General features: G+C 44.2%; 1 protein-coding gene across 2 annotated transcripts in view; it reads right to left on the minus strand.

Moving 5' to 3' along the window:
• Positions 1-1912: 1912 nt before the first annotated feature.
• CHRDL2 (chordin like 2) overlaps positions 1913-25270 on the minus strand; it is a 47997-nt gene continuing 24639 nt past the window's right edge. The window contains exons 4-10 of one of the 2 annotated variants that reach the window (XM_033949536.1): positions 22684-22826; positions 16656-16749; positions 15275-15330; positions 13523-13688; positions 7896-8090; positions 5369-5459; positions 1913-3031 (exon numbers count right to left, since the gene is read on the minus strand). In XM_033949536.1, coding sequence (XP_033805427.1) covers positions 2947-3031; positions 5369-5459; positions 7896-8090; positions 13523-13688; positions 15275-15330; positions 16656-16749; positions 22684-22826 — 830 coding nt within the window. In that variant the 3' untranslated portion in view covers positions 1913-2946. The remainder of the gene's footprint in view (positions 3032-5368; positions 5460-7895; positions 8091-13522; positions 13689-15274; positions 15331-16655; positions 16750-22683; positions 22827-25270) is intronic. The other variant, XM_033949537.1, reaches the window with a different exon arrangement.

Consider the following 25270-nt stretch of genomic DNA (forward strand, 5'->3'; position numbering starts at 1 on the left):
GGATAATGTGGTGAAATCAGTTAGCTTAACAGGGTTTAAAAAAGGTTTGGTTAATTTCCTAAAAGAGAAGTCCATATGCCATTATTGAGATGGTTTGGGGAAATCCACTGCATATTCCTAGGATAAGCAGCATAAAATCTATTTTGCTACTTGGGTTCTAGCTAGGGACTTGGGACCTGGGTTGGCCACTGTTGGAAACAGGATCCTGGGCTTGATAGACCTTTGGTCTGTCCCAGTACGGCAACTCTTATGTTCTTATGTGAGCCAAGTATAGGACAATCAAGCCATTGTGACATCACTGCTGAGGTTGGCTCTTAGGCATTGGTGGAATGAGGCATTATGACATCACAAGCTCAGCTCTGGAATGTTGCTCCTCTTTGAGTGTCTGCCAGGTTCTTGGGACCTGGGTTGAAAACAGAATACTGGGCTTCATGGACCTTCGGTCTGTCCCAGTATGGCAGTTCTTATGACTGCGGCCTCAGGCAACCTCCACAATTAACACTGGTACCATACCTACTGAAGAGCTGGTGGGCAACAGAACTATGTGGTACATTTTCTGCACCCAGACTCATGTTGCGCTGCCGTCTCTCTGCCACATGCATCTCTGGCTGACAAGTGCTTGCCAGCATAACTCAGAACCCTCGTATCGTCTACTCTTTCTTTCTTTTCTTTTTGCCCACCATGCCGCTCTGGTCTCACTGTGCCTTCTCTAGGCTATGTGATCTTCACGTGGCTAAGTCCCAGTGCTGCCTCAGCAAAGAAGTCAGTGGCCTCTTTTCCAGCCTGCTGACACTTGTACTCCTGATTTATAAAAACCTTTTTCCCAAACAAGGGACCCGACACGGTCCGTGTTTCGGACAAACCTTCGTCAGGGGTCCAATATGCAAAAAGGTTTGAAAAATATGCCACAAAAAATATGGAATAAAAAATCATAAACCAAAAGGTCCAATGTGCCGAGAATCACCAACTCCTGTAAAGCGTCTCACAGGAGTTGGCGATTCTCGGCACATTGGACCTTTTGGTTTATGATTTTTTATTCCATATTTTTTGTGGCATATTTTTCAAACCTTTTTGCATATTGGACCCCTGACGAAGGTTTGTCCGAAACACGGACCGTGTCGGGTCCCTTGTTTGGGAAAAAGGTTTTTATAAATTTATATTTGTCACAATAAATTCTGCCTGCATCTTGTACACATCTGCAGTTGGTTTTTGTTTGTTCCTGGTTGGTTTTTTCTGCAGATAAGGTTGGACCCCTCCTTCCTTTTTTGTTGCTCGACACTTGTACTCCTTGCACCTGCTCAATTTGTCCATGAACTGAGCGTGTTGGCCTGGGGAAGAGGCCTCCGTCTTCACTGCACTGGGACTTAACCACTCGAAGATCACAACTCTAGTGCATCCTCTCCAGGAACAGTAAAATTACGATACTGACGAGGTGGGTGGGTGGGAGGGGTGAGGGGGTGAGAGAAAAAGCATATTTTTTCACTTTTGCAAAATGGTGGTACATTTTAGGATCAAAGGCGTCTTACAATTGATTATTTGTTGCCCCTTCTATGAAAAAGGGGGGAGATGCGTGGTCATCCGAAAGTTAACTGGGCACGGATGAAACATTCAGACTGGTGCCTGGTTAACTTTAGCCCATAAAGTGGTCCTTTTACCAAACAGCACTATAATATGGCCTGCGGTATTCCCAACGCAGGTTTTTCGCATGCCCACATTTGTGTGTGCAATTCACAGCACCATATATAGAATTTGGGGGTAGGTTAACCCGAAGTACTGTCTTTCACCAAGCTATGCGAATACTTTTTGGCCATTAGTGACCTGGATTGGCCACCATGAGAACAGGCTATTCTTATGTTCTTATACTTAACACACTAGACAAAGAAAAAACACATATGCATTTGAATATGCTTTTATTTGATGTATTGTATATGTTTTATGACTATGCTGGCGTTTCAATGTATTTTTTTTTTAATCATTTGATTGTGTGGTAAATTATGTATTTCTCTTTGTAATCCACCTAGATTCCAAGCGGAATATAAACAAACAATAAACTTGATTTCACACTTTATTGCTCTCTACGCAATATTAATTCTTTCAAGAGTCCTCTAGAAGAGAGCCTGCTTCCCTGGGTGCTCTTCTAAGGGACTGTAAGTAAATTACTAGTGAACACCAAACGGAACTTTAATTGCAAGTCACCTGGCTGCATATTATACTGTCAATTGCTTCTCATATATTTTATCACTGAATTGTTCAGTTTTCTTATTTTGAGAACCGCCTAGAACTCTTTGGGTGTTGGCGGTTTAGAAAAATTAAGTTATTATTATTATTATATAACTCATGCCAGATACAAGACCAAGAAGTATGAGTCTCGTAGACAGAAAGGCTGGACATTGACTTGTAGGGAAGAAGCATCCTTGCAGGTAATCAATAACTCTGTATTCAGAAGCAATCCTTTGATTTCCTGCTCGGTAGAAATGGGAACACAGTCAAATCTTTATTGGAGTGATGGGATCGGTTCTCCTGGAGGTGAAGGTTTCAATTTTACATCACCATCATTTATCCTTTCCATTATTTAAGATTTTGATTGGCAATGTCTGACAATCGGCGACAAGAGCGTCCTCCAAGGTGAAGAGAAGCTAGAAGGTCTGAACAGCAATATCCAGTCCACACACTTTTTCAACAAGTTCATTAGTATCTTCACGCTGAACATCAGTGACCTGACATGGTCTTTCTTCCATAAGCCATAAGTCTCCTTGCCTTAATCGTCATCGTTGGGGTTGATGGACGAGATACATTAGACGTACAGCAGATACCGAACCTGCTTCCTGTGGGAATGATCCAACAGACAGACAATTCAACACTATAGACGTTAACTTCTTGCCATCGGTGTAGGTTGTGCCCTTGTTATCTTCTAGATTTTTAATACATTGTTGAATAATGTGTCAATTAATTATCTTGTAATGGAATGTTACAACTCTCCATTCTCTTGAGCTCTCTGTTGCTTGGGTCTTCCTGGAGACACTCCAGTGACCTAAGAAAGAATGAAATAGATGGGTTACAGTTACTTGGAGAATCTCTACAGAATTGACCTCTCTATTGTTCTGATTAAAATGACTGAGTGGCAGTGGATAGCCATTCATCCAAACAAAAATTATTTCTTATTAGAGAATGACATGGTGGATGTTACCCGCGGCTAGCCGTGAGTACCCGTAGTTAACCTGCCAAAATGGTGGAGGGGGGGGAAAGGTGCTCACCGCAGGTACGGGGACTAGGCCCCGTGGAGTAGTGAATGGCCTTGTCCCCGCAGTTAAGGGAGGGAACGCACGTGGTCACCTCCCTCCTTCTTACCTACCCACCCGAATCTATCTCCCTCCCTCCCCCTTACCTTCGCGGCACGTTTTAAGGTTTCAGTCTTGTTGAAAGCCGCCGGAGTGTCGTGAAGTCGCGCATGTGTGGGCGGAAGCTTCTTCTCTGACGCAACCTTAAAACGCGGGGGAAGGAGGGAGATGCACGGACCACGCAAGGGGTGTCAGAGGGCAAGGTGGATGCTGTGGGGATGGGGCGGTGAAAGGGACGCGAGGACGGGGACGGGGCAGTGAAGGTGATGATGGGGACGGGGCGGTGAAGGGGACAACAGGGACGGGGCGGTGAAGGGGATGATGGTCTGGTGACGGGGCAGTGACGGGGACAGATTTTTGCCCCCGTGTCATTCTCTATTTCTTATCTCTCAGGATTTCATATTGGACTTTGTTCCACAGCAACATCATAAATGACATCCATTATGCCTCAGTTCCGAAGAAAATATATCTTAACTTTCATTATACACTTCTCCCTCCGTATTCGCGGTTTCAGCACTAGCGGTTTCGCTTATTCGTGATTTTTCGCATGCTGACTCCTCCCCCCCAAATTACGTCATGCGTAAAGTACCTGTACTGTACCAATGAAAAAGTTTAGCGCTTACCAGCATTCACTCAGAAAAATGCTGCTTCCCAGCATGCACGGAGAAAATCGCTGCTCGCCTGCTATCAGCCTGAAAATCGCTGCTGTCTTCACCGATAGTGCCTCGCCTTCAGGAACAAGTTATTCGCGGTTTCAATAGTACTGACGCTGGCTGTTACCAAAAACCGCGAAGAACATATAAAAAGTTATTCACGGTTTTTCCGTATTCATGGCTATGTTCCGCCCGTAACCACTGCGAATACGGAGGGAGGAGGGTAATATTTACTTTAAGGAGTGAAGTTAGCAACATGGGCTACTGTTAAGATATGCCGTTTTACTGTTAATCCGGGTTATTAGTAACTAGGTCTCCTTACATAAAATGGGCCCTGTGCTAAAAAATAGCACAAGCTAGTGGCAATATACGTATATACTGTACAAATGACTAATGAGATTTCAACGCTATACGATGGAGTTCAATAATCCCACAGTTGTGCGTGGGAGTATTTTGAACGGAAAAGAAATTGCGTCGGGAGGGAGCATCCGATAATGCACGGGTGCAATGCGGTGACATCATCGCGTCGCGTCTGCGCATGTGTGGATGCCTTCCGGCCCGGCAAACAGGCAGCAGGGGGCGGGGCTAGGGGTGGAGCTGTAGTGGAACTGGGCGGGCCTGGGGGGACGGATCTAGTCCTGCCTGCTCAGAAACAGGAAGTTTCATCAGATAAAAGCAGGACATGGCCAAGAGAAGGCCCCAGATCCAGCCAGGAATCGCCTGTTTGAATCACTGTGGCACCCCAGCAAGCCAGAAGAGAAGGAATTTGAGTAGCCCTGTCCGAAGCCAACACAGCGGTCTGCCCCTTACCTGCCTTCACTTCTTCTAGTGACCAGCCTAAAGCTGCCTCTTCCTTAAATTCTTGCTTCTCTACTTTCTTGATGTGAATCGACTGAACTATTCCTGGAGATAGAGAGATGTCATGCCTTAATCCCTCCAGCGGACAGCTGTCCAATCAGATCACCTTTCTGTACCTGGATGTGCTAAGTGCCTGGACAGCCTTTTCCCTTCTCCGACTGCAGTTGGGTGTCCGTATTTCGACCCCTCCTTGGTCCCACCCAAAACATACCCAGACCAGCACACACACACACCCCCTCCGCCATATGGACGTACTTCAGTGCTAGGTGTCCATATCCTGGCATTATATAATTGGGATGTGAACGTTCATGCAATATGGATATTTAAATGCCAGTTTCAGATGTCCAAAACAAGAACAGGGCCTCTAAAATAACCACTATTGGTGACTAGATTTGGCATCATAAAATGAGCATTAAAATTGTATATCCAGCTGTACACCGTTGCTTTGTGTATCCTGTTAACCTGTTTTCAATACAATACAAAAAAAAGACAGCAATGGTGGCTCAAGAAACCACATACCTTCTAGCAGTTTCCAAATGGAAATGTCTCCCTCTTCTGAAGCTTTTTTTTCTATTACAACCTTTCTCAGGTTCTCCTTTTGGTTCTTGGTCTATGGAGACATGAACAAAGAAACCTGTGTCTCGTTCTAATTCTTGGTGCACTTTATGGGCTATTTCACTTTAGCTTCTGGGTAGAACGGTGTCAGGTCAAAAGCGCGCCGGGACAAAGGCGCGCCCAGACAATTGAGCGCAGCACGGGGGGTTTGGGGGGTTGTAACCCTCCACATTTTACTGTAAACTGAACTTTTTCCCTAAAAACAGGAAAAAAGTTAAGTTTTCAGTAAAATGTGGGGGGTTACAACCCCCCACACACCCCCACAACGCGGCGTGATGTCTATTAAGTAAAGTGGGGGGGTTCCCCCCCCATGCCCCCCCTTCAGAGCACTAAAAACATTAATTTAGAGCGGCGTGGCGGCGCGCGCTGCGCTCAATTGTCTGGGCGCGCCTTTGTCCCGGTGCGCTTTTGACCTGACACCGGTTAGAACACATCTCTTCACCATTCAAAGGGAATGGATCGTGGGGAAACAACCAATGGGAAGACAGCTTCAATCATGCTTGATGACATCACAGTGAACTTTTTTTTTTTTTCAAATTCTTTATTCATTTTAAAATCAAACAACAAGTGCACATAAATATATCATAAATTGATTCCAATATAGCAGTATAAAATCTAACACATAAAATCTAATAGACCATTAATGATATAAACCCTACCCACCCACCCTTCATCAGTTATTCTATATAAAATATATTATACTATTATTATAAACATAATTATAAAATTTCCTCCCTAAATCCTCCCTCCCCACTGAGTGTGCATATAATAAATCTAAAAAAGGAAGAAAAATGAAGCCTATTCATTACAATACTTTTCCAATGGCCCCCAAATCTTTACGAAGTTATTATAATTCCCTTTTTGCAACGCTGTTGCTCTTTCCATCTTAAAAATATGACATACGAATTCCACCAGAATGTGTAATTAAGATTTTTGTAATTTTTCCAGTTATTGGTAATATGTTGAATGGCAACCCCTGTCATAATTCATAAAAGTTTATTGCTGTGTGATGATATTTGACTCTTTTTTTTCTCATAACCATTTCAAACAGAACCGTATCATAAGAAAGCGCAACATGGTTTTCCAATAGAGAATTTACTTGAGTCCAAATTGAATTCCAAAATAACTTAATACAGGGACAGTAATAAAGTAGATGATCCAATGTCCCTGGTTCCAGATTACAGTGCCAACATCTATTAGATTTAGAGCTAGTTAATTTTTGTAAACGAACAGGGATCCAAAACGCTCTATGCAACAAAAAAAACCAAGTTTGCCTCATAGATGCTGACACTGTACATTTCATTCTCCAAGACCAAATTTGTGGCCACTGAGATGCAGAAATCTGCTGCTTAATCTCAATGCTCCAAATGTCTCTAAGACCACATTTTGGTTTTTTTATTCAAGTATCCAAATAACAATTGATACCACAATGCGGCTTGATGTCCTAGGAAGTCTGCTTGGAAGCATAGGAACTCCAGGCTATATTGATTATTAAGATATTTCCATTCAGGGAACCCCACCTGAATAGCCTGCTTCAACTGCAACCACTTAAAACTTTGTGATTTATTAAGACCAAATCTAAGTTGCAATTGTGAAAATTCAAGCAGTTTTCCATCTGAAATAACATCTTTCAGAGTTCGAATACCCGCAATAATCACAGTGAACTTTGAATTCCAACCCCGAAAGCTAGAATTAACAGTAGAACAAGACATTCTCCCCCTTAGAAACATAGAAACATAGAAATTGACGGCAGAAAAGGGCTATAGCCCATCGAGTCTGCCCATACCAATGACCAACTCCCTGACTTTTACTCCCCTATAGATCCCACGTGAATATCCCATTTTCTCTTAAAATCTGACACGCTGTTGGCCTCAATCACCTGCTGAGGCAGCTCGTTCCAATGATCGACCACCCTTTCGGTGAAGAAGTACTTTCTAGCATCACCCTGAAATTTCCCTCCCCTGATTTTCAGCGAGTGTCCTCTGGTTATCGAGGGCCCTGTAAGACTGAAGATATCATCTTTCATCTCTATACGCCCCGTGATATACTTAAAGGTCTCAATCATGTCCCCCCTCTCTCTTCGCTCCTCCAGCGAGTACATCCGCAGTTTTTTTAGTCTTTCTTCATATGTGAGATCCCTGAGCCCCAAGACCATCCTGGTAGCCATTCGCTGAACCGACTCAACTCTCAACACATCTTTCCGGTAGTGTGGTCTCCAGAATTGAACACAATACTCGAGATGAGGTCTCACCATGGATCTGTACAGTGGCATTATAACTTCAGGTTTTCTGCTTGTTCTTTTCTACCTTTTCTTTTCTCATACATTTGTCTCATGTTATCTTATACTGCTGTATTCATTTAGGTAAGATCTATTTAAATGTCAATAAAAATGATTGAAGTCAAAAAAGAAACGTCCTCTGTTCCCACGTACCTTGGCAGATTTTGCAGCATTTTCCTTCCACTTTTTCCGGATATTCGCAAGGATACTCGTCGGGACACGTTACCCTGTGGCAGTCCTGGTTTCCATCCTTGCACGTACAGAGGATGCAGGGCAGGGCGCCGAAGGATCGGAAAACAGGGTGCCAGACTTCCCCGTGCGAGTACGTCTTCCCGTTGTAAATGCAGGCTGAAATACAACGGGGAGGTGAGCGTGCTTCCGCTCTTTCGCCGGTACACACAAGAACGCAAGACAGCCTCTGCTTTTAGAGGATAACGCTATCAAATAGGCAACGACATTTGCATGCTAGTTACATGCATAACTGTTTATCAAACTAGCATATAGGCCCCCTAATTGCTACTGTTTCATGCAAGTCCTGTAGGTGTTATATATATATATATATATATATATATGGTGTTAACCGGAAAAAAAAGCCACCCTCCAGGGATTCAAGACAAAGTTAGACAAGTTTCTGCTGAACCAGAACGTACGCAGGTAGGGCTAGTCTCAGTTAGGGCACTGGTCTTTGACCTACGGGCCGCCGCGTGAGTGGACGGCTGGACACGATGGACCATTGGTCTGACTCAGCAGCAGCAATTCTTATGTTCTTATGTATTTTCCACAGAACTCGGCCAATTCTTATGAAATTTAGTGCATCGTGCCCTGATATAAAACGTCGTAAGCATTTCCCACCAAACCACAACCTTGTGAAAATGAATTGTGAACTGAATAAAACCACATCAGAAAGTTTTATGGCATATCTTGCAGAGAATTGTCAAGTCAAAAAGTAATGTTTCATTGAAGCAGATGTTCGAAGTGCCCTCCCTTTGCACAAAGGCGCGCCCTCAGCCTCGGCCGCCGCTGATCTGTGGACTTGTCAGCGACGCTTTGCTTCAGCTCAGCCCAAACAGAGATAAGGTGCTGTCTAAGGTCTTTGACATCAGATATCGCTGCCTGGTAGACGCGTTCCTGTATCAGCTCCCAGATCCGATAGTCAACTGGGTTTAGATTAGAGAATGACACGGTGGCGGTTTACCCGCGGCCACCGCATTTTAGCCGCGGGTCACCCGCCGAAAACGGGGAAGAAAACTAGCAGTCGCTGCGGCGACGGGGACAAGGCCATTCACCGCCCGCGGGGCGGTGAATGGGTCTTGTCCCCGCAGTGAGGCATGAAGGATCGCGCGGTCCCCGCAGCTCACACCCGCCCGCCCAATCGATTCTAGTGTTTAGCCAGCTCTCTCCCTTCTCCTCACCTTAGTTTGTAGATTTTCTTTTTCGGCGACCCGCACGCTATCAGAGAGCCGCGCACCCGCCGCTGCTCAGTTTCGTTCTTCTGCTCTGACGCAACCGGAAACAGGAAGTTGCAGCAGAGCAGAAGATTGAACACTGAGCAGCCGCGCGTGTGCGGCTCTTTGGGAAAGCGTGCAGGTCGCTGAAAAAGAAAGCCTGCAAACTAAGGTGAGAAGAAGGGAGAGAGCTGGCTAATCACTACGATCGATTGGGCAGGCGGGTGGGGGCTGCGAGGACCGTGCGATCACCCGTGTTCCCGGCTCAAACTGTAAGGAGGGAGTGAAAGGGAAAAGGATTCTGGGCCAAGGGGATGAAAACGGAAAATGGATGCAGCGGGGACGGTGACGGGGCGGTGAATGGGATGGCAGTGGCGGTGACGGGGCGGTGAAAGGGATGGCGGTGACGGTGACGGGGCGGTGAAGGAAACGGCGGTGACGGGGTGGTGCAGAGGATGGTGGGCCGGTGACGGGGCGGTGACGGGGACAGATTTTTTCCCCGTGTCATTCTCTAGTTTAGATCTGGTGAATTTGCAGGCCAGAGGCCTGGACCATTGAAGTCCGGGGACTCCTGATGTAGCAGTTCTACAGTGTCCTTTGCACGATGTGCTCGGGCATTGTCCTGTTGGAAGATAAAGTAGTCTCCTGACATTCGCAATACCTTCTGCATGAAGAGGACATAAGAACATAAGAAATGCCTTCACCGAATCAGACCTTTGGTCCATCTAGTCCGGCAACCCGCACACACAATCTAGGTGTTCCCTGATGAAGACCTTATTTACCCGTATCCCCCAATGTGATTTACAAGGAGGTGTGCATCCAACTTGCACTTGAATCCCCCATAATGGAGGTTTCCGTCACAACCTCCTCCGGGAGAGTATTCCAAGCGTCCACCACTCGCTGTGTGAAACAGAACTTTCTGACATTTGTCCTGGGCCTGTCACCCCTCAATTTCAGTCCATGACCTCTCGTCCGAGTCACATTTGACAACGTGAATAACGATGCTTCTTGCTCTATTTTGTCGAAACCTTTTAGTATTTTAAAAGTCTCTAGCATATCCCCTCGCAGTCGTTGATCTTAACCCTAGGATCAATGAAGAACAGATCTGTGAATCCAAGATTTAAAATAGCGACCAAAACATGGCTGAAGGTCGGGCGGGTCCATAGTAGGTGTTGTTGAAGGCACACACAGGCGATCATTTTGTGTGTTAATTGGTGGAGTTATTGTAAATATATTTTCATCTGTAAAACCAGATGAAGCCGACGCAGTGCTCCGGGTACTTGGTCAAAAGCTGCTCGCACCGTTTCAGGCATGTGTCTTTGTTGTGTATAGTTAACTCTTGGGTTCGACGCTTTTTAAGACACTTTCATTTCAGATCGTCAAGAATTATCCTAACCACGGTCGTCTGGCTTACTCCTGCTTCTCTTGCTTTCTGGCGAGTTGTTCGGTGTGTTTGCGGTATGTCCTCCTGGCTCAGTACAAGATCGCGCACGTCAATGTGCTCTTGTGTACGAATCAAGCACAGTTGTCCGCTGCCTGGCTTACGGTCCATTGCTCATATCTTGCGTAGCAGCACATCAAGGCCGTTTTCTTTCCAGCCCTTCTGTGGGAACTCGTTCAATGTTCGTCGACTGCTGTAACCTTTTAGCAGTGCCACGTTCTCTGTCAGAATTCAGACTTCTGCCGTGAAAACCATTTTGATACAGAGACCGTTTGCAAACTATTGTCTGCTTCTACGCGTATCACAGAGCCACAATTCATTTTCGCAAGGTAGTTTTGGGGTGTGGGGGAAATATTTGCAACATTTTGCATCAACTTCATCCAGGATATGATGCACTAAATTTCATAAGAATCAGCTGAGTTCTGTGAAAGTTACAACAAAAACCATTTTGGTGTGTTTTTTGTTAGTTCACAGTGTATAAATTCATATAAATATATATATATATATATACAGTCATGTGAAAAAATTAGGACACCCCATGGAATGTTCAGTTCTTTCTTAAGAAATGTTCACATATCGATGTCAAATCTTTTTTATTTATCTCTGGAAAAGAATGTGATGTAATTGCAGGTAAACAACAAATATGTTCCTTGATTTACTCATGAAACAAAAGATATCCACAAAAATGTGTATTCTAACTCAGGAATAAATTAGGACACCCTACACCCTAATAGCTAGTGTTACCCCCTTTGGCTGATATAACTGCAGTGAGATGCTTCTACTAGTCTCTGACATTGGACTGAGGAAAGTTTGGCCCACTCCTCAATGCAGAATTCTTTCAGCTATGAGATGTTTGAGGGGTTTCTTGCATGTACAGCCCCGTTTGAAATCACCCCACAGCATCTCAATGGGATTAAAATCAGGGCTTTGACTCGGCCACTCCAGGACTCCCTTCACATTTCTACTCCCAATGATATGCTTCCGACTTAAAATGCATATTAAGGGCGTCTTTAAGAGAGGTTTAATGAGGTAGCCTGCAGAGTAGAGACTTGGTCATCAACTAAAGACAAATGCTTCTCAATTGTTGGGATATTTGCATCCATATTACAAGTAAATTTCAGTACTGTTTCTTGTGAAAACTTATTATTCTGAGTAATAAAAGATGTGAGCATAACCTCCATGCTAGCAATACCCAACCAAGAATTCTTATATACCATTGATCACACTTAGGATGTGGGCATTCAAGATCCTTCAAGGGTTTCGAAACAACTGGGACTTTTGCATACATCAAAGAAGAAAAACTCTCCTTTAGCTGTAGAGGTCAATAAGTGGCACTCATTCATTAGCATTATCAGTAAGATTCTAGGTGGATAACATTCAGGTATGCAAGCAATTTTCCCTCTCTGACCTGGACTCATAGTCTATCTAATGTACATGGAGTAGTGGAGGATTAGGTGACTTGCCCAGGGTCACAAAAAGCAGCATGGGGTTTGAACCCATAACCTCAGGGTGCTGAGGTTATAGCTCTAACCACTACTCCACACCCTCATCCAATACAATATCAGAAGTGAGCCAAGCATAGAACAATGAAGCCATTGTGACATCACTGATGAGATTGGCTCTTAGGCATTGGTGGAATGAGGCATTATGACATCAGGGAAAAGGGTTGGGACTTGTATACCACATTTTAGTACTTATACAACCATACTCAAAGTGGTTTACATATATATAGGTACTTGTTTTGTACTTGGGGCAGTGGAGGATTAGGTGACTTTCTCAGGGTCACAAGGAGCAGCGTGGGGTTTGAACCCACAACCTCAGGGTGCGGAGGCTGTGGCTTTAACCAGTACACCACATTCTCCACAGAGAGATTCCCCAGAGCTTAAAGAAGCTGGAACTGTTCCAAGTGGCACTAAATGTTTGTCAACAGGACCAGCGACTCTTCGTACTGTTGACTTTCCTGGCCTTGATGATTTCATTGTTTCTTTCTTCTTAGCTATTAGAGTGAAATTCCAAAGTAACTTACTTCAAAGATGCTCCTCGGTGTTCCAAGGGGCTCCCGAGAGGCATGACTTGCCCTTCTGAACATGCCCTTTTGGCCACATCCTCCAACTGTGCCCCTGCGGCTATGTACCACAACATCATCACATAACTAAACTTGCAAACTGTTAACCCCAACCCCTAATCACTAACTACGAACACTCTATTCAAGTCATGGAATATTTCTACTTCTGAGCAAACAGCTTGGCACTTCCGGGCCTTGCAACACACAAACTGTTATTAACATTATTAATATTATCAGATGTAGACTGCTTTACTCCTTAATTCATTGTACGTGAAGCCTCTCTTTATTGTATTTACATTTTCTTTTATTGTATTCACAATCTCTTTTACTGTAAACCGCCTAGAAGTCGCAAGATAGCTGGCGGTATATAAAAATAAAGTTATTATTATTATTATTATCTGCATGCTCTCAGCAAAAAAAACAGGAGGCTCCCTCTCTTGTCATTTCGGGACAGTCAAGTTAGTGCCTGACGGAAAGCACACATCAAGACCTCTCCTGACGCTGAATATTGACCAGGACTCACATAAATTTAGGGATCCCCCCAATCTCCCCCCCCAAAAAAAATCCCCCCTTGTGTCTTCCCCTTCCAGTACAGCTATACCAAAGCAAACCTATGTACTGCATATTATCAATTTTCAATAATTAACTTCATTTGTTGACAGGTATGTTATTTCCATATAAAGAGTGATCATGCACAATAATGGTATGTGGATAAAGCGTATGTGTGTGTCTGTCTGTCTGTGTCTGTTTGTGTTTGTCTGTCTGTCTATGTGTGTCTGTCTGTCTGTATTGGCTGTTTCTAAGCTGGCTGTGTTGACCCTTCCATTACCTTTTTTGTGTTTTTCTCTGAACAGGATCTTTATGGTCGTGCCTCCTCCTTTCTGTTTGAAGGTCCTTGTGTTAATTCCCAGAGATGAGCTGGAGATGGACGATGCGGTTGCTCCAAATGACCTCTTGTTAAGCAGTTCGCTCAGGCATTGATCTTGTGAATATCTCTGTTCATTGCCCAAAACAAAAACACACATATTCCATTTACCATTGCTTTTGTGATTTCATACAAGTAGGGAGATATTTCGATATGAAGGACCAGGTCCTGTGTGGTGGACCTTATTGCATGTATAGATGTGAGGAGCAGTCCTTCCATCATAGTTGATAGTAAGCAAAAAGTGACAGGATTTAAGCATCCTTGAGCCAAGTACACAGAGCAACAGGAAGGCCAAAGGAAGGAGATGATTGGAGATTAAATAGAGTCAGGCAACTTATGGAGTTTAAGAAAGCTTATCGGGCCATCCTCTGAAGTTAAAAAGTCAAGTCTGAAACTTGCCTCTCTTGTTTAGCTAAATTTATCCATGCAGATTTATGAGGCAGCAAAAGCTTGATTTCAGCCAGAACTAAAGCCAATCCAAAAATGTCATGCCTACTCTCCATGCACCCCCACCCCCACTCCTGGGTAGAAAACGTGCCCCCACTAGGGTTACCATATGGCTCCAGAAAAAGGAGGACGGATTGAGATATCCGGGTTTTACTTTAATTGAAAGCAATGAAAGTGAGGAGGACAGATTGAGACACCGGGGCTTTACTTCCATTGAAAGCCCTGGTGATCTAGTAGCCTCTTTGGGGGACAGAAAAGAACCTCATTCTTTCCTGCCCGGTGCCCACTGCTGCTTTAAAATGGCTACCAAGACTTCCTGCAAGACTACAGGGGAGATCCTTGTATCCATATTTAGATTGGCACAGCATAAGCAAGCATAGAGGATGATTGAGTGGGCAGTTGAAGGGGAGGGCAGAGAGTTTTGGTTTCAGCCAAAACTGCACTGGCACTTTCGGCTAAATCCCAAACCAGAACTGACATTTGGTCAGTCTCTAGTCCTAATCTAAATCTAAATCTTGGATTTATATACCGTCATCTCCCCAAAAGGAGCTCGACTCGGTTTACATAAAAATCAATAAACGATGTGAAAGTAGTTAGATTAGAGAAAAAAATAACTTATTAATGAAGGCCCTCATCCGACATCCTAGAGCAGGGTTGTCAAAGTCCCTCCTGGAGGGCCGTAATCCAGTCGGGCTTTCAGGATTTCCCCAATAAATATGCAAGAGATCTATTAGCATACAATGAAAGCAGTGCATGCAAATAGATCTCATACATATTCATTGGGGAAATCCTGAAAACCCGACTGGATTGCGGCCCTCCAGGAGGGACTTTGACACCCCTGTCCTAGAGAGAAGATGACTCATTTTCCTTAGAACAATTTTCTAAGAACTGTTGAAATAACAGTGTTTTCATTGATTTACGGAAAATCTGGAAGGAGAGAAGAGTTCTCACACAAGAGGGAATCCCATTCCAAATCGTTGTAAACGTATAGGAGAAAAATCGAGCGATATTGTAAAGAGATTCCTTATGTTATTTATGATCCTTCCTGTTGGGCGTGCTGAAATTCTTTCCACACCTCTTAAGAAATATGTTTCATTTGATGGAATATTTGGTTTCATGACCATTGTAATTTTTTTTCCCCCTCACAATCTGCATTATAATCCTACATAAATCATGGCTATAAGATTCAAAAATGCAAATGTCACGTACAACACCTCTGTTTAATTGTAGACGTTCCTCTTCCACAGACTTTTCAATGGAGCTCTCTGCAAAATAAAATAAAATAAAGTTACTAACCCCCCCAAATTCTATAAATCACGCCTAAAGTTGCGTGAGTAAACTGCTGCACGCAGTTGATGTACGCACACAACGTAATTGACTAATAGGTCTTAATCAGTGCTGATAATTGGCATTAATACCTTATAATTGATGTTAATTGAGATTAATTGGAAGTTACGCACACAACTGCAAGGCGGGATTCTATAAAAGTTATGCAACAGGTCAAGTGCGCGATCCTAAATAGGGGGTGTGGTCATGGAGAGGATCGTGGGGGGTGTTTTAAGTTATGCACGAGTGCCAGTGCACGCATAACTTAGGCGCAGGCATTAGACTTGGTTTTAGTTGGCCTAAATAGGTGCACCTAAAAGTTACGCGATGCACAGGCACTAAGCGCGATTCCATAGGGTGTGCGGAACTTTAACGCTGCGCTAGTTGGTGCCAATTTTTTAGGTGTGATATATGGTGACCCGTCAAATGCGTGCAGGACCCAACAAATGCCCCTAAAAATTTCACGCATTGAATGGGAGGTAACCCGTCAAATGCGCTCCGACAATTCGATACTATTTTGTCTTTTTGAGGGTTACGAAGTAACCTTCTTTTTTGAGGAGGAGGGTTATTTGGAAGGCCCTGATTGGCTCAGACTCCTCAAGCCCCGTCCAGATTGCAATATTTGCTTAAAATCATGCCCTGATATGTACATCTTGAAGTTTACTTAGTAGTCGCAGTTGAAAATAAGTCTTTTTGATCATATTCTGTAGAAGCAGCGTGAAAGTTAGTTGTGGATCTAACATCACTCCCAAGTACTACATATATTCTTCGAAAAATGCAGAACTGAGTCCAATACGTTCACAACGGTATTGGATTCAAGGTCAGGCTTCCTTGACGAAAACATTATTTTTGTTTTGGAAATCTCCAACAACAACCTATTCGTATTACCTAATACCACCAGACCCAACCAAAAATCGAAATTATCCTTCCCCTCTTTAAAAGGCATCTCCCTCCCAGGTAAACTGGAGACTTCCCTCCCCTTCAGATTCACCGAGCTCTGGAACAACCTTACCTCCCCTCTTCGGAACCTGAGTGCTCTCCAACCCTTCCATAAACATCTGAAAACCTGGCTTTTCTCAAGAATCTAACACCCCCTACTCTTCTGCCATCCTAGCCCTCTAACATTCTTCTTTCCTCTGATCTTCATCTAGCCCTTCCTTGTAGTTCCTTCTCATTACAATTCCTGTAAACCGTGCCGAGCTCCACAACCATGGAGATGGTGCGGTATACAAACCTAAGGTTTAGTTTAGTTAGTTTAGTTTACCTTTACAGACTCGGCAGCAGAAATCCATAAGACTGAGGGGAAAGGGGCAGACCACTTCTGGGCATGTCATCAATCCACAGTAAATCTGTCCATCCTAGGAGGTAGACAAACAGAAACAAAACCCACAGCAATAAAGAACAGATAGTTAAATCTGTACCACGCCTCTTGTTCCCATCTAGACATATGCACCTGGTCCCTAAGCATGTGAGAGGCGGATGATTTGCAATGATTCAGAGGTAGAACAGAGAGCAGACCAACCAATATATGGAGCAAAAAGAAATTTCATGTAACATGTGCCTGACGTGGCCACGGTTTACCCAAGAGTTGCAAATAAAATCTTAATAACTGAATCAAACCAAATATATAAAAACAAACTTCAGGAATAAGAAAAAAGAACCATACATTAGGTTACCAGATTTTCCAAACGGAAAATCTAGACCCCCTAGACCTGCCTCCTCAGGGCCGCTCAATTCCACCCATCCCCGTATGAAACATTTCAATCCTCTGAAGCAACCCGCTCTACTCTGTAACACCTCTGGACATGTCCAGAAATCCTCTTCTGTAATCCGCCTTGAACCGCAAGGTAATGGCGGAATAAAAATCACTAATATAATGTAAACTGGAGACTGTGTTGGATTGTCTTTAAGTTGCTGAATACCAGGGAAAACTTTTCACAGAGCCACAAGAGACCTCGAGCCAGCCTGTGCGGTAATAGCCTTTGGGATATTTTGTGGAAGCAATAAAAGGGTTTTGGTTTACTTTTATCCCGTTGTCTGGCTCTTTCTGTAGAGGCTCAGTTTTGCTGCCATACCCTCATGACCACAAAGAGTAGGAAATGTTCACTATGGGGGTCGACGTTCAAAGTGATTTATGGAGGGAGGAGTGGCCTTGTGCAACCCTGAGAAGACACAAAAACATAATGGTAGATAAAGGCCAAATGGCCCATCCAGTCTGCCCATCCGCAGTAACCACTATCTCTTCTTCTCTCTAAGAGATCCCACGTGCCTATCCCAGGCTTTCTTGAAATAAGACACCGTCTCTGTCTCCACCAACTTTTCCGAGAGACTGTTCCACACATCTACCACCCTTTCTGTACAAAAGTATTTTCTTAGATTACTCCTGAGCCTATCACCTCTTAACTTCATCCTTTGCCCTCTCATTCCGGAGCTTCCTTTCAAATGAAAGAGACTCGACTCATGTGCATTTACATCACCAGGATGCTAGGTTACATAGGGAGAGCTATGGCCAGTAGGAAAAAAGGAGGTATTGATGCCCCTATATAAGACTTTGGTGAGACCTCATTTAAAATATTGTGTACAATTTTGGAGTCCTCACCATCAAAAAGATATAAAAAGGATGGAGTCGGTCCAGAGGAAGGCTACCAAAATGGTGTATGGTCTTCATCATAAGGTGTATGGGGTCAGACTTAAAGATCCCAATCTGTATACTTTGGAGGAAAGGCAGGAGAGGGGAGATATGATAGAGACGTTTAAATGCGTAAATGCACATAAGTCGAGTCTCTTTCATTTGAAAGGAAACTGCAATGAGAGGGCACAAGATGAAGTTAAGAGGTGATAGGCTCTGGAGTAATCTGAGGAAATACTTTTTTACAGAAAGGGTGGTAGATGCGTGAAACAGTCTCCTGGTAGAGGTGGTGGAGAGGCTGTGTCTGAATTCAAGAGGGCCTGGGATAGGCACGTGGGATCTCTTAGAGAGAGGAAGAGATAATGGTTACTGCGGATGGGCAGCCTAGATGGGCCATTTGGCCTTTATCTGCCATCATGTTTCTCTGTTTCTATAACCATAAAGCTCTATGACCTCACAATGCAGGTGTAAAGAGCCTTAGCCTATAGGAAGAGGAGATGCAAATGTTAAGAGCCTTAGCCAATAGGGAGAGGAGGAGATAGTGGATGCTGCGGATGGGCCATTTGGCTTTTATCTGCCATCATGTTCCTCTAACTATAAAGCTCTATGAGCTCACAATGCAGGTGTAAAGAGCCTTAGCCTATAGGAAGAGGAGATGCAAATGTTAAGAGCCTTAGCCAATAGGGAGAGGAGGAGATAGTGGATGCTGCGGATGGGCCATTTGGCCTTTATCTGCCATCATGTTTCTCTGTTTCTATAACCATAAAGCTCTATGACCTCACAATGCAGGTGTAAAGAGCCTTAGCCTATAGGACGAGGAGATGCAAATGTTAAGAACTTTAGCCAATAGGGAGAGGAGGAGATAGTGGATGCTGTGGATGGGCAGACTGGATGGGCCATTTGTCCTTTATCTGCCATCATGTTTCTATGTTTCTAACTATAGCTTGGTGCCAATGAGCCACTAGACCAAACCTGCACCTTTCCTTCTTCATTTTTTATATCAAAACATGTTTTAAGAAGAATTTTTGAGGTCCATGAAAAGTGCCACATTGTCAAAGTCTTCCATGTATATATTGATCAACTGCATTCCAGCACAGGATTTCACTCACTACCTCGAACTCTTCCAAATCTTAAAATAAAAATCTGAGAGACATTAACGCTGCCGCTTTGCTGTATTTTTGGTTTCACTTCCAAAGCTGGACCTGTGGCTTTTCCTTCTGTTTGGCTTCCAAAAATGTAAGTTTAAATGAATCCCTTCATACAATAACTCAAAAACAAATCATTTGGCTCAAAACGGCTACGTCTATGATTACAGCAGCTCTAAGGCTCTTTGTCCAAGCTCAGGAGTTTGAAAAGCAACGAGACTGCTCTTTTTTATTCAGTCAAATGACTCCACAGGATCTGAACTTTTTTTTTTTTTTTTTTTTACTAGCGCCCTTCACATTCAATACTATTTATGTAGCATTTCAAAAACGACATCAATTTTTGTGTGGCAGCTATGGCGTTTTTCACTTCATCATATGATGAGAATTTCATTCCGCACAATTCCGTACGCTTGCCATAACCATATTTAATAAGGCTGATGTGTACAATCCCTTCCCCACCTGTCTTCTTGCTTCGGGGTCGTTTTCCTTACTTTTGTGGATTGTATTGGCTCTAACCAGATTTCTGACCAGAACCAGCTAATACAATCCTGCCGACGTTTACTGCCACTGGCTTGGTCTGTGTGTATGCATTGGAGTAACTGGATGTATTGTATGGAAGAACGTGCCTCATATACACACGTAAAAAAATGGAAAACAGAACCCTCAGAATCACTAGGGGCAGGGAATGGACAGAGCAGGGGTCTCTGTACATAATTTAGAGCACTATTTCTTCACCTAGTCCTCAGGGCACACCTGGCCAGTCAAGTTTTCAGGATATTACATTACATTAGGGACTTAAGAACATAAGAACATAAGCAGTGCCTCTGCCGGGTCAGACCAGAGGTCCATCCCGCCCAGCAGTCCGCCCCCGCGGCGGCCCAACAGGTCATGACCTGCCTTAATCACCAGAAGGGGCCCCCTTGCCCCCTAGGTTTCTCATCGAAGTCCTATCTTCCCATCAATGTCCTAACCCTCCGGCCTTGCACCTGCACGACCTGGTGAGCTGTCTATACTTATGCAACACCCCAGCACCTCCCTCAGTACCCATGATCCCCTTTTCTGTCCAATCCCTGTTTGAATCCCTGTACTGTACTCTGCCGGATCACTTCCTCCGGGAGCGCATTTCATTTGTCCACGACCCTTTGGGTGAAGAAAAACTTCCTTGCATTTGATTTGAACCTATCTCCCTTCAGTTTCTCTGAGTGCCCCCTCGTACCTGTCGTCCCTTTTAGTCTGAAGAACCTGTCCCTGTCCACCCTCTCTATGCCCCTAAGTATTTTGAAGGTCTCTATCATATCCCCCCTGAGCCTCCTTTTTTCCAGAGAGAAGAGCCCCAGTTTATCCAGCCTCTCAGCATATGGGAAGTTTTCCAGCCCTCTTACCAGTTGCCCTCCTTTGGACTCTCTCAAGAACTGCCATGTCCTTCTTGAGGTGCGGCGACCAATATTGAACGCAGTATTCCAGATGTGGGCGCACCATCGCTCGATACAGCGGCATGATGACTTCCCGCGTCCTGGTTGATATGCCCCTCTTGATGATGCCCAGCATCCTGTTGGCTTTCTTCGAGGCTGCTGCACACTGTGCGGATGGTTTCTTCTATTCCGCCTATACCTTGCAGTTCAAGGCGGATTACAAAAGAGCTAACTGGACATTTCCAGTGAAGATACAACAGTATTGGTTGTTTTTTTTTTTTTGGTTACAAGGGAGGAGAGGTAGCTGGATTAATTCCGGAAGAACTTGCAAATTGGATATTAAATTGACTGTACGTTACTGTGTGATATAACAAATAGATTACAGTTAGAGTACAAATAAGATTACGTTACATTTCAGGGATCTGAATACTTGGTTGGTGTTTTGGGGAGGAAGAGATTATTTAAGTGGAGGTTTTGGGGGAGAATTTATCTAGGAGGAGGGGGAAGGGTTGGGTTAAGATATCTGGATAAATTTTTTGAAAAGTAGGGTTTTGATTTCTTTTCGAAAAGTTTTGAAGTCGCCCGTTGCCATCATATCTGCAATGAATATGCATCAGAGAGATTTACATGCCGAGGAGGCAGTGAACACGAATCTGTCTTGGGTTTCAATTGTCTTGCTAATGTAAAATCATTCGGTCAGCTGTTAGATCTGTCCTTTAACGTATGGGATTTGTCCCACCGCTGCAAGATGTCCGTCATCACTATTAGCAGACTCAGTCTATCTATCTTCTCACTTATCTCTGTTAGAAGTCTTTCTCTAACTCTTTTTAGCTAGCCTGGCCACCAGAGCAGCAAAACTAGACCGACAACTCACCAATCTGCTGACTTTAACCACAGACTACAAAACTTTCAAAAAATAAACAAAAACCTTACTCTTCAAAAAACACATAAAACCAATATAACTCTACAACAAAGTTCCAGACACCACCGACTCTACCAATCTTCTCCTTAGCAAATTAGAAAAAGTTCCTATATAAGCTTATGTATTAAAATCATAACAATTCTTATGTAATCCGCCTTGAACCGCAAGGTAAAGGCGGAATAGAAGTCACCAATGTAATGTAACCTATATTAGGTAGCGTATGTTAACTTGTAACCCGTTCTGGGCTCTTTGGGAGGATAGGCTAAGAAAGTGATTAAACAAATGAATACATTGTGGATATCCTAAAAACACAACTGGCTGGGTGTGCTCTGAGTTGTGAACCCCTGGGTGTGCTCTGAGTTGTGAACCCCTGGTTTAGAGAATAAACACAAATGCGCAAAGTTACTCTGGTCTTGAAGGCAGCTTCGTACAGGTACACGGGTGCTTCTGTTATCTTTGCAGAAGTGTTTTGGTCCAGCGGTTGTTACACCGCTGAGCTTGGCAGGGTGTCGTCTCTGCTCTCCACCCGCGTTATCGTCCTCTTGAAAAAGCGTTTTTTGAAACAAAATCTTTAATGTATGGACTATGTGAATTAAGGATTTGGAGCAACATATTTTACTTTGATTTTTGGTTTTTTGATTTTGGACTATTTATGCTGTGCACTTTTTTGTGGTTACTGGAGATTTGGAAGCACACAGAATTTGATGCCATCTCATGCATCTGTGCCCCCCCCCCCCCTGCTTGGAAATCATGAGTCTACAAGAACTATTGAGCTAAGTAACTTTTTATCACATATATATCTTTTGAGTTACGGTTCCACAATGGAGGCAGGGAGGACTAGTGCAATGATGTAAAGAGTTGAACATCTTTCAGCCCTTTGCTGGCATATTTGCATGTTCACGTCACTGAGTACTTAATTATTGAATTTAACTAATGTTATTTTCGAAGACATTTATTTAAATTCTCTCTGGGTTGTATTGCTTTTTCTTGAGAATTTATTTGTTTGATGTTTTTTTTTTCTCTCATTGGTATTATCTTTGTAGGGGTGCCACATCCCAGTCATAAAATTAGTTTCTTTGGTGTGATTTGAGGGAACTGATAAACGGAGAGACGGTCTCACGGCCCTTCAAATTCCTGACGTCCACCCCATGACCGCCTATATCCCACACTCCCCTGTATCTTACAGAGCAGCTGCACAGCACACACTGGTCTGGCTGCCGAGCTGGGAAGAAGTCACTCGCGGTAAACATCTCGCCCTGTTGGTAGACTGTCCCGTTATATTGGCATGACTTCATGGGCGCCCGGAGGCCAGAGGGAGTGTGCGGTTCTGCAGAGGGAGCAAAACAAAAGAGCAGTTAAGTCAAGCTGTACCGCTTACCCAGTTCAAAGCAGCAAAGTCCAATGGCGTACAGACCAAGGATAGCATTCAGCGGCCAGCTGCCGGATAACTTTTAAACAGATTACTATTTGTTCAAAGTTACATGTATTTTCGGTAGAACAGTCCACGTGTTAATGGTGAAAAGGCTCCATTATGAGTTGCAACCAAAATGGCATCTTTATTCTCCCTCCCCCTTCCCACGTCCATTCAAACCTTCCACTCCTTTTCTTTTTCCCTCCATCCTACTTTCATATATTTCTTTATTATTTTAAACTTTATTTATAATTCCCCCCATTCCTTATCTGTTTCTTTCCTCATCTAGATTGTATTTCTCCCTCTGTTGACCTTTTGTACCGGTCCGTTATGTCCTTCTGTTATCAGTAGGTGTCTGACTTGTTTTTATTGCATGGTAACTCGCTTTGTAAACCAAGAGAAGCGATTTTATCAAATTTTATTAAACTTGAACTTGAAACTTATAAGAACATAAGAATTGCCGCTGCTGGGCCAGACCAGTGGTCCATCATGCCTGGCAGTCCGCTCCTGCGGCAGCCCTTAGGTCAAAGACCAGTGCCCTAACTGAAACTAGCCTTACCTGCGTACGTTCCAAGTTTAGCTGGAATGCGTCCAACTTTGTCTTGAATCCCTGGAGGGTGTTTTCCCCTATAACCGCCTCCGGAAGAGCGTTCCAGTTTTCCACCACTCCCTTTAACCTGGACAATGCAACACCTCACCTATTCCCCCATCCCTCAGACACCTCCTCCCTCCAAGGATCTCCTATCATGTGTTGGGTACTCAAGTTTTTCACATTATTATTTTCACTCAACACTTAGCCTTATATTTATTTTTTTCACGCTAGAGGAGACATCATGATGGACGGGGCGAACTCATTTAGGTTATAGCTCCAGGATAGTGAAACATGAGTTGTCTGCCTGGGATTATACTACTGCTAGTGGTTTGATCTACTGCAGTTCCCCAGCACTGGGGTCTCTCTCTTTGTTCATTGGGTTTTGTTGTATTTTATTGTAGTCATTAAACTTTCCAGTGCTCTTCCCATTTTGGCTAATACAATGAGGGTCTACAGCCCTTTCTATATTTATTGCCAAATTTTTTGGGGGAAGTCTTTGAATTGGTTTTGGCCAATCTTAGGTTTAGTTTGTTGGCCTTTTGGGTACCGCTGGGTCATCATCCTGTCAAGCCCTTACTCTGGTTTTCCCTTCTTTGTCCCACCTCAGCTTTAGGCATCTCTTGTTCCTGCCACCTGCTCAGCCATAGGCGTCAGAACAGGGGAGGCCACAGGGGCCATGGCCTCCCCAAAAACTGGTGCCCGCCCACTTAAAATGATCGGGCAGCCAATGCCACGCAGCTTCAAGGAGCAGGCCTGCCCCCGGAAGTAGAATGAAGACTTCCAGGGACAGGCCTTCTTCTTGATGCTGTGCTGCGGCTGCCCAATCATTTAAAATTGAAGCTGCTGCACGATTTCGCCGGGGCTAGGGCGGAGCGCCTTGTCCCCCCCAAACAAGACAGCATTCCGCTGCCCCTGTGCTCAGCAATTCCTCCACTGGCTCCCATTTATATCACTAGTCTAAAGACGGGCCTATTCATAGTTTCTTCCTACATGCCTACCATTGCCCATTTCATTATTGCTAAAATCCTACAACTGCATACAGTGGTGTAACGAGGGTAGGAGGCGCTCCCCCATGCTCTTTCCTCACCACACTCAAGCCCTCCCTTTCCCCAATACCTCTTTAAGTCTTCGCTAGAGTGAACAGCATCTCCGGCCTGGCTCCCCTCTGAAATCACTTCCTGGTTGCGGGGCCAGGAAGTGACATCAGAGATAGGGTTACCACATTTTCCATTTGGAAAATCCGGATCCCTAGACCCACCCCCTAGGCCCACCCAGTTACACCCATCCCTACCCCGTCACACCCCAGTCCCAACCCCCAGCACCGCCCCTGCTGTCTGCTCTCATCGGGCAGAAGGACATCTGCGCATGTGACACAATGACGTCATGCGCACCTGTGCATGAGGTCATTGGGTGGCATCCACTCATGCATGGATGCCCTCCTGCCTGACGCAAAGTGGAGGAAAGCTTTTCAAAACCCAGACAAAGTGCCGGGTTTTGAAAAGCCGTCCAGGCCCCCGGACATGTCCTCAAAAGGAGGACAGGTCCGAAGAAACCTGGATGTCTGGTAACCATAATCAGAGGGAAAGCCAATGCCGGCAGCAAGCTTTCTCAAGTCTTAATGTGGCTCTGCTAGTATGCCATACAGAAAAGTAGGTCTCTATTTTTTATACACAATAGCCAGCACCTTTATTGTTTATTGAAAGCTTCTATAGCGCTGCTAATGACTGGAGGAATCAATTCAGTGTGGTTTATAGGAGCTTTGTAATGG

The sequence above is a fragment of the Geotrypetes seraphini genome, chromosome 6, assembly GCF_902459505.1.
Source record: "Geotrypetes seraphini chromosome 6, aGeoSer1.1, whole genome shotgun sequence".
Taxonomy (NCBI): Eukaryota; Metazoa; Chordata; class Amphibia; order Gymnophiona; family Dermophiidae; genus Geotrypetes; species Geotrypetes seraphini.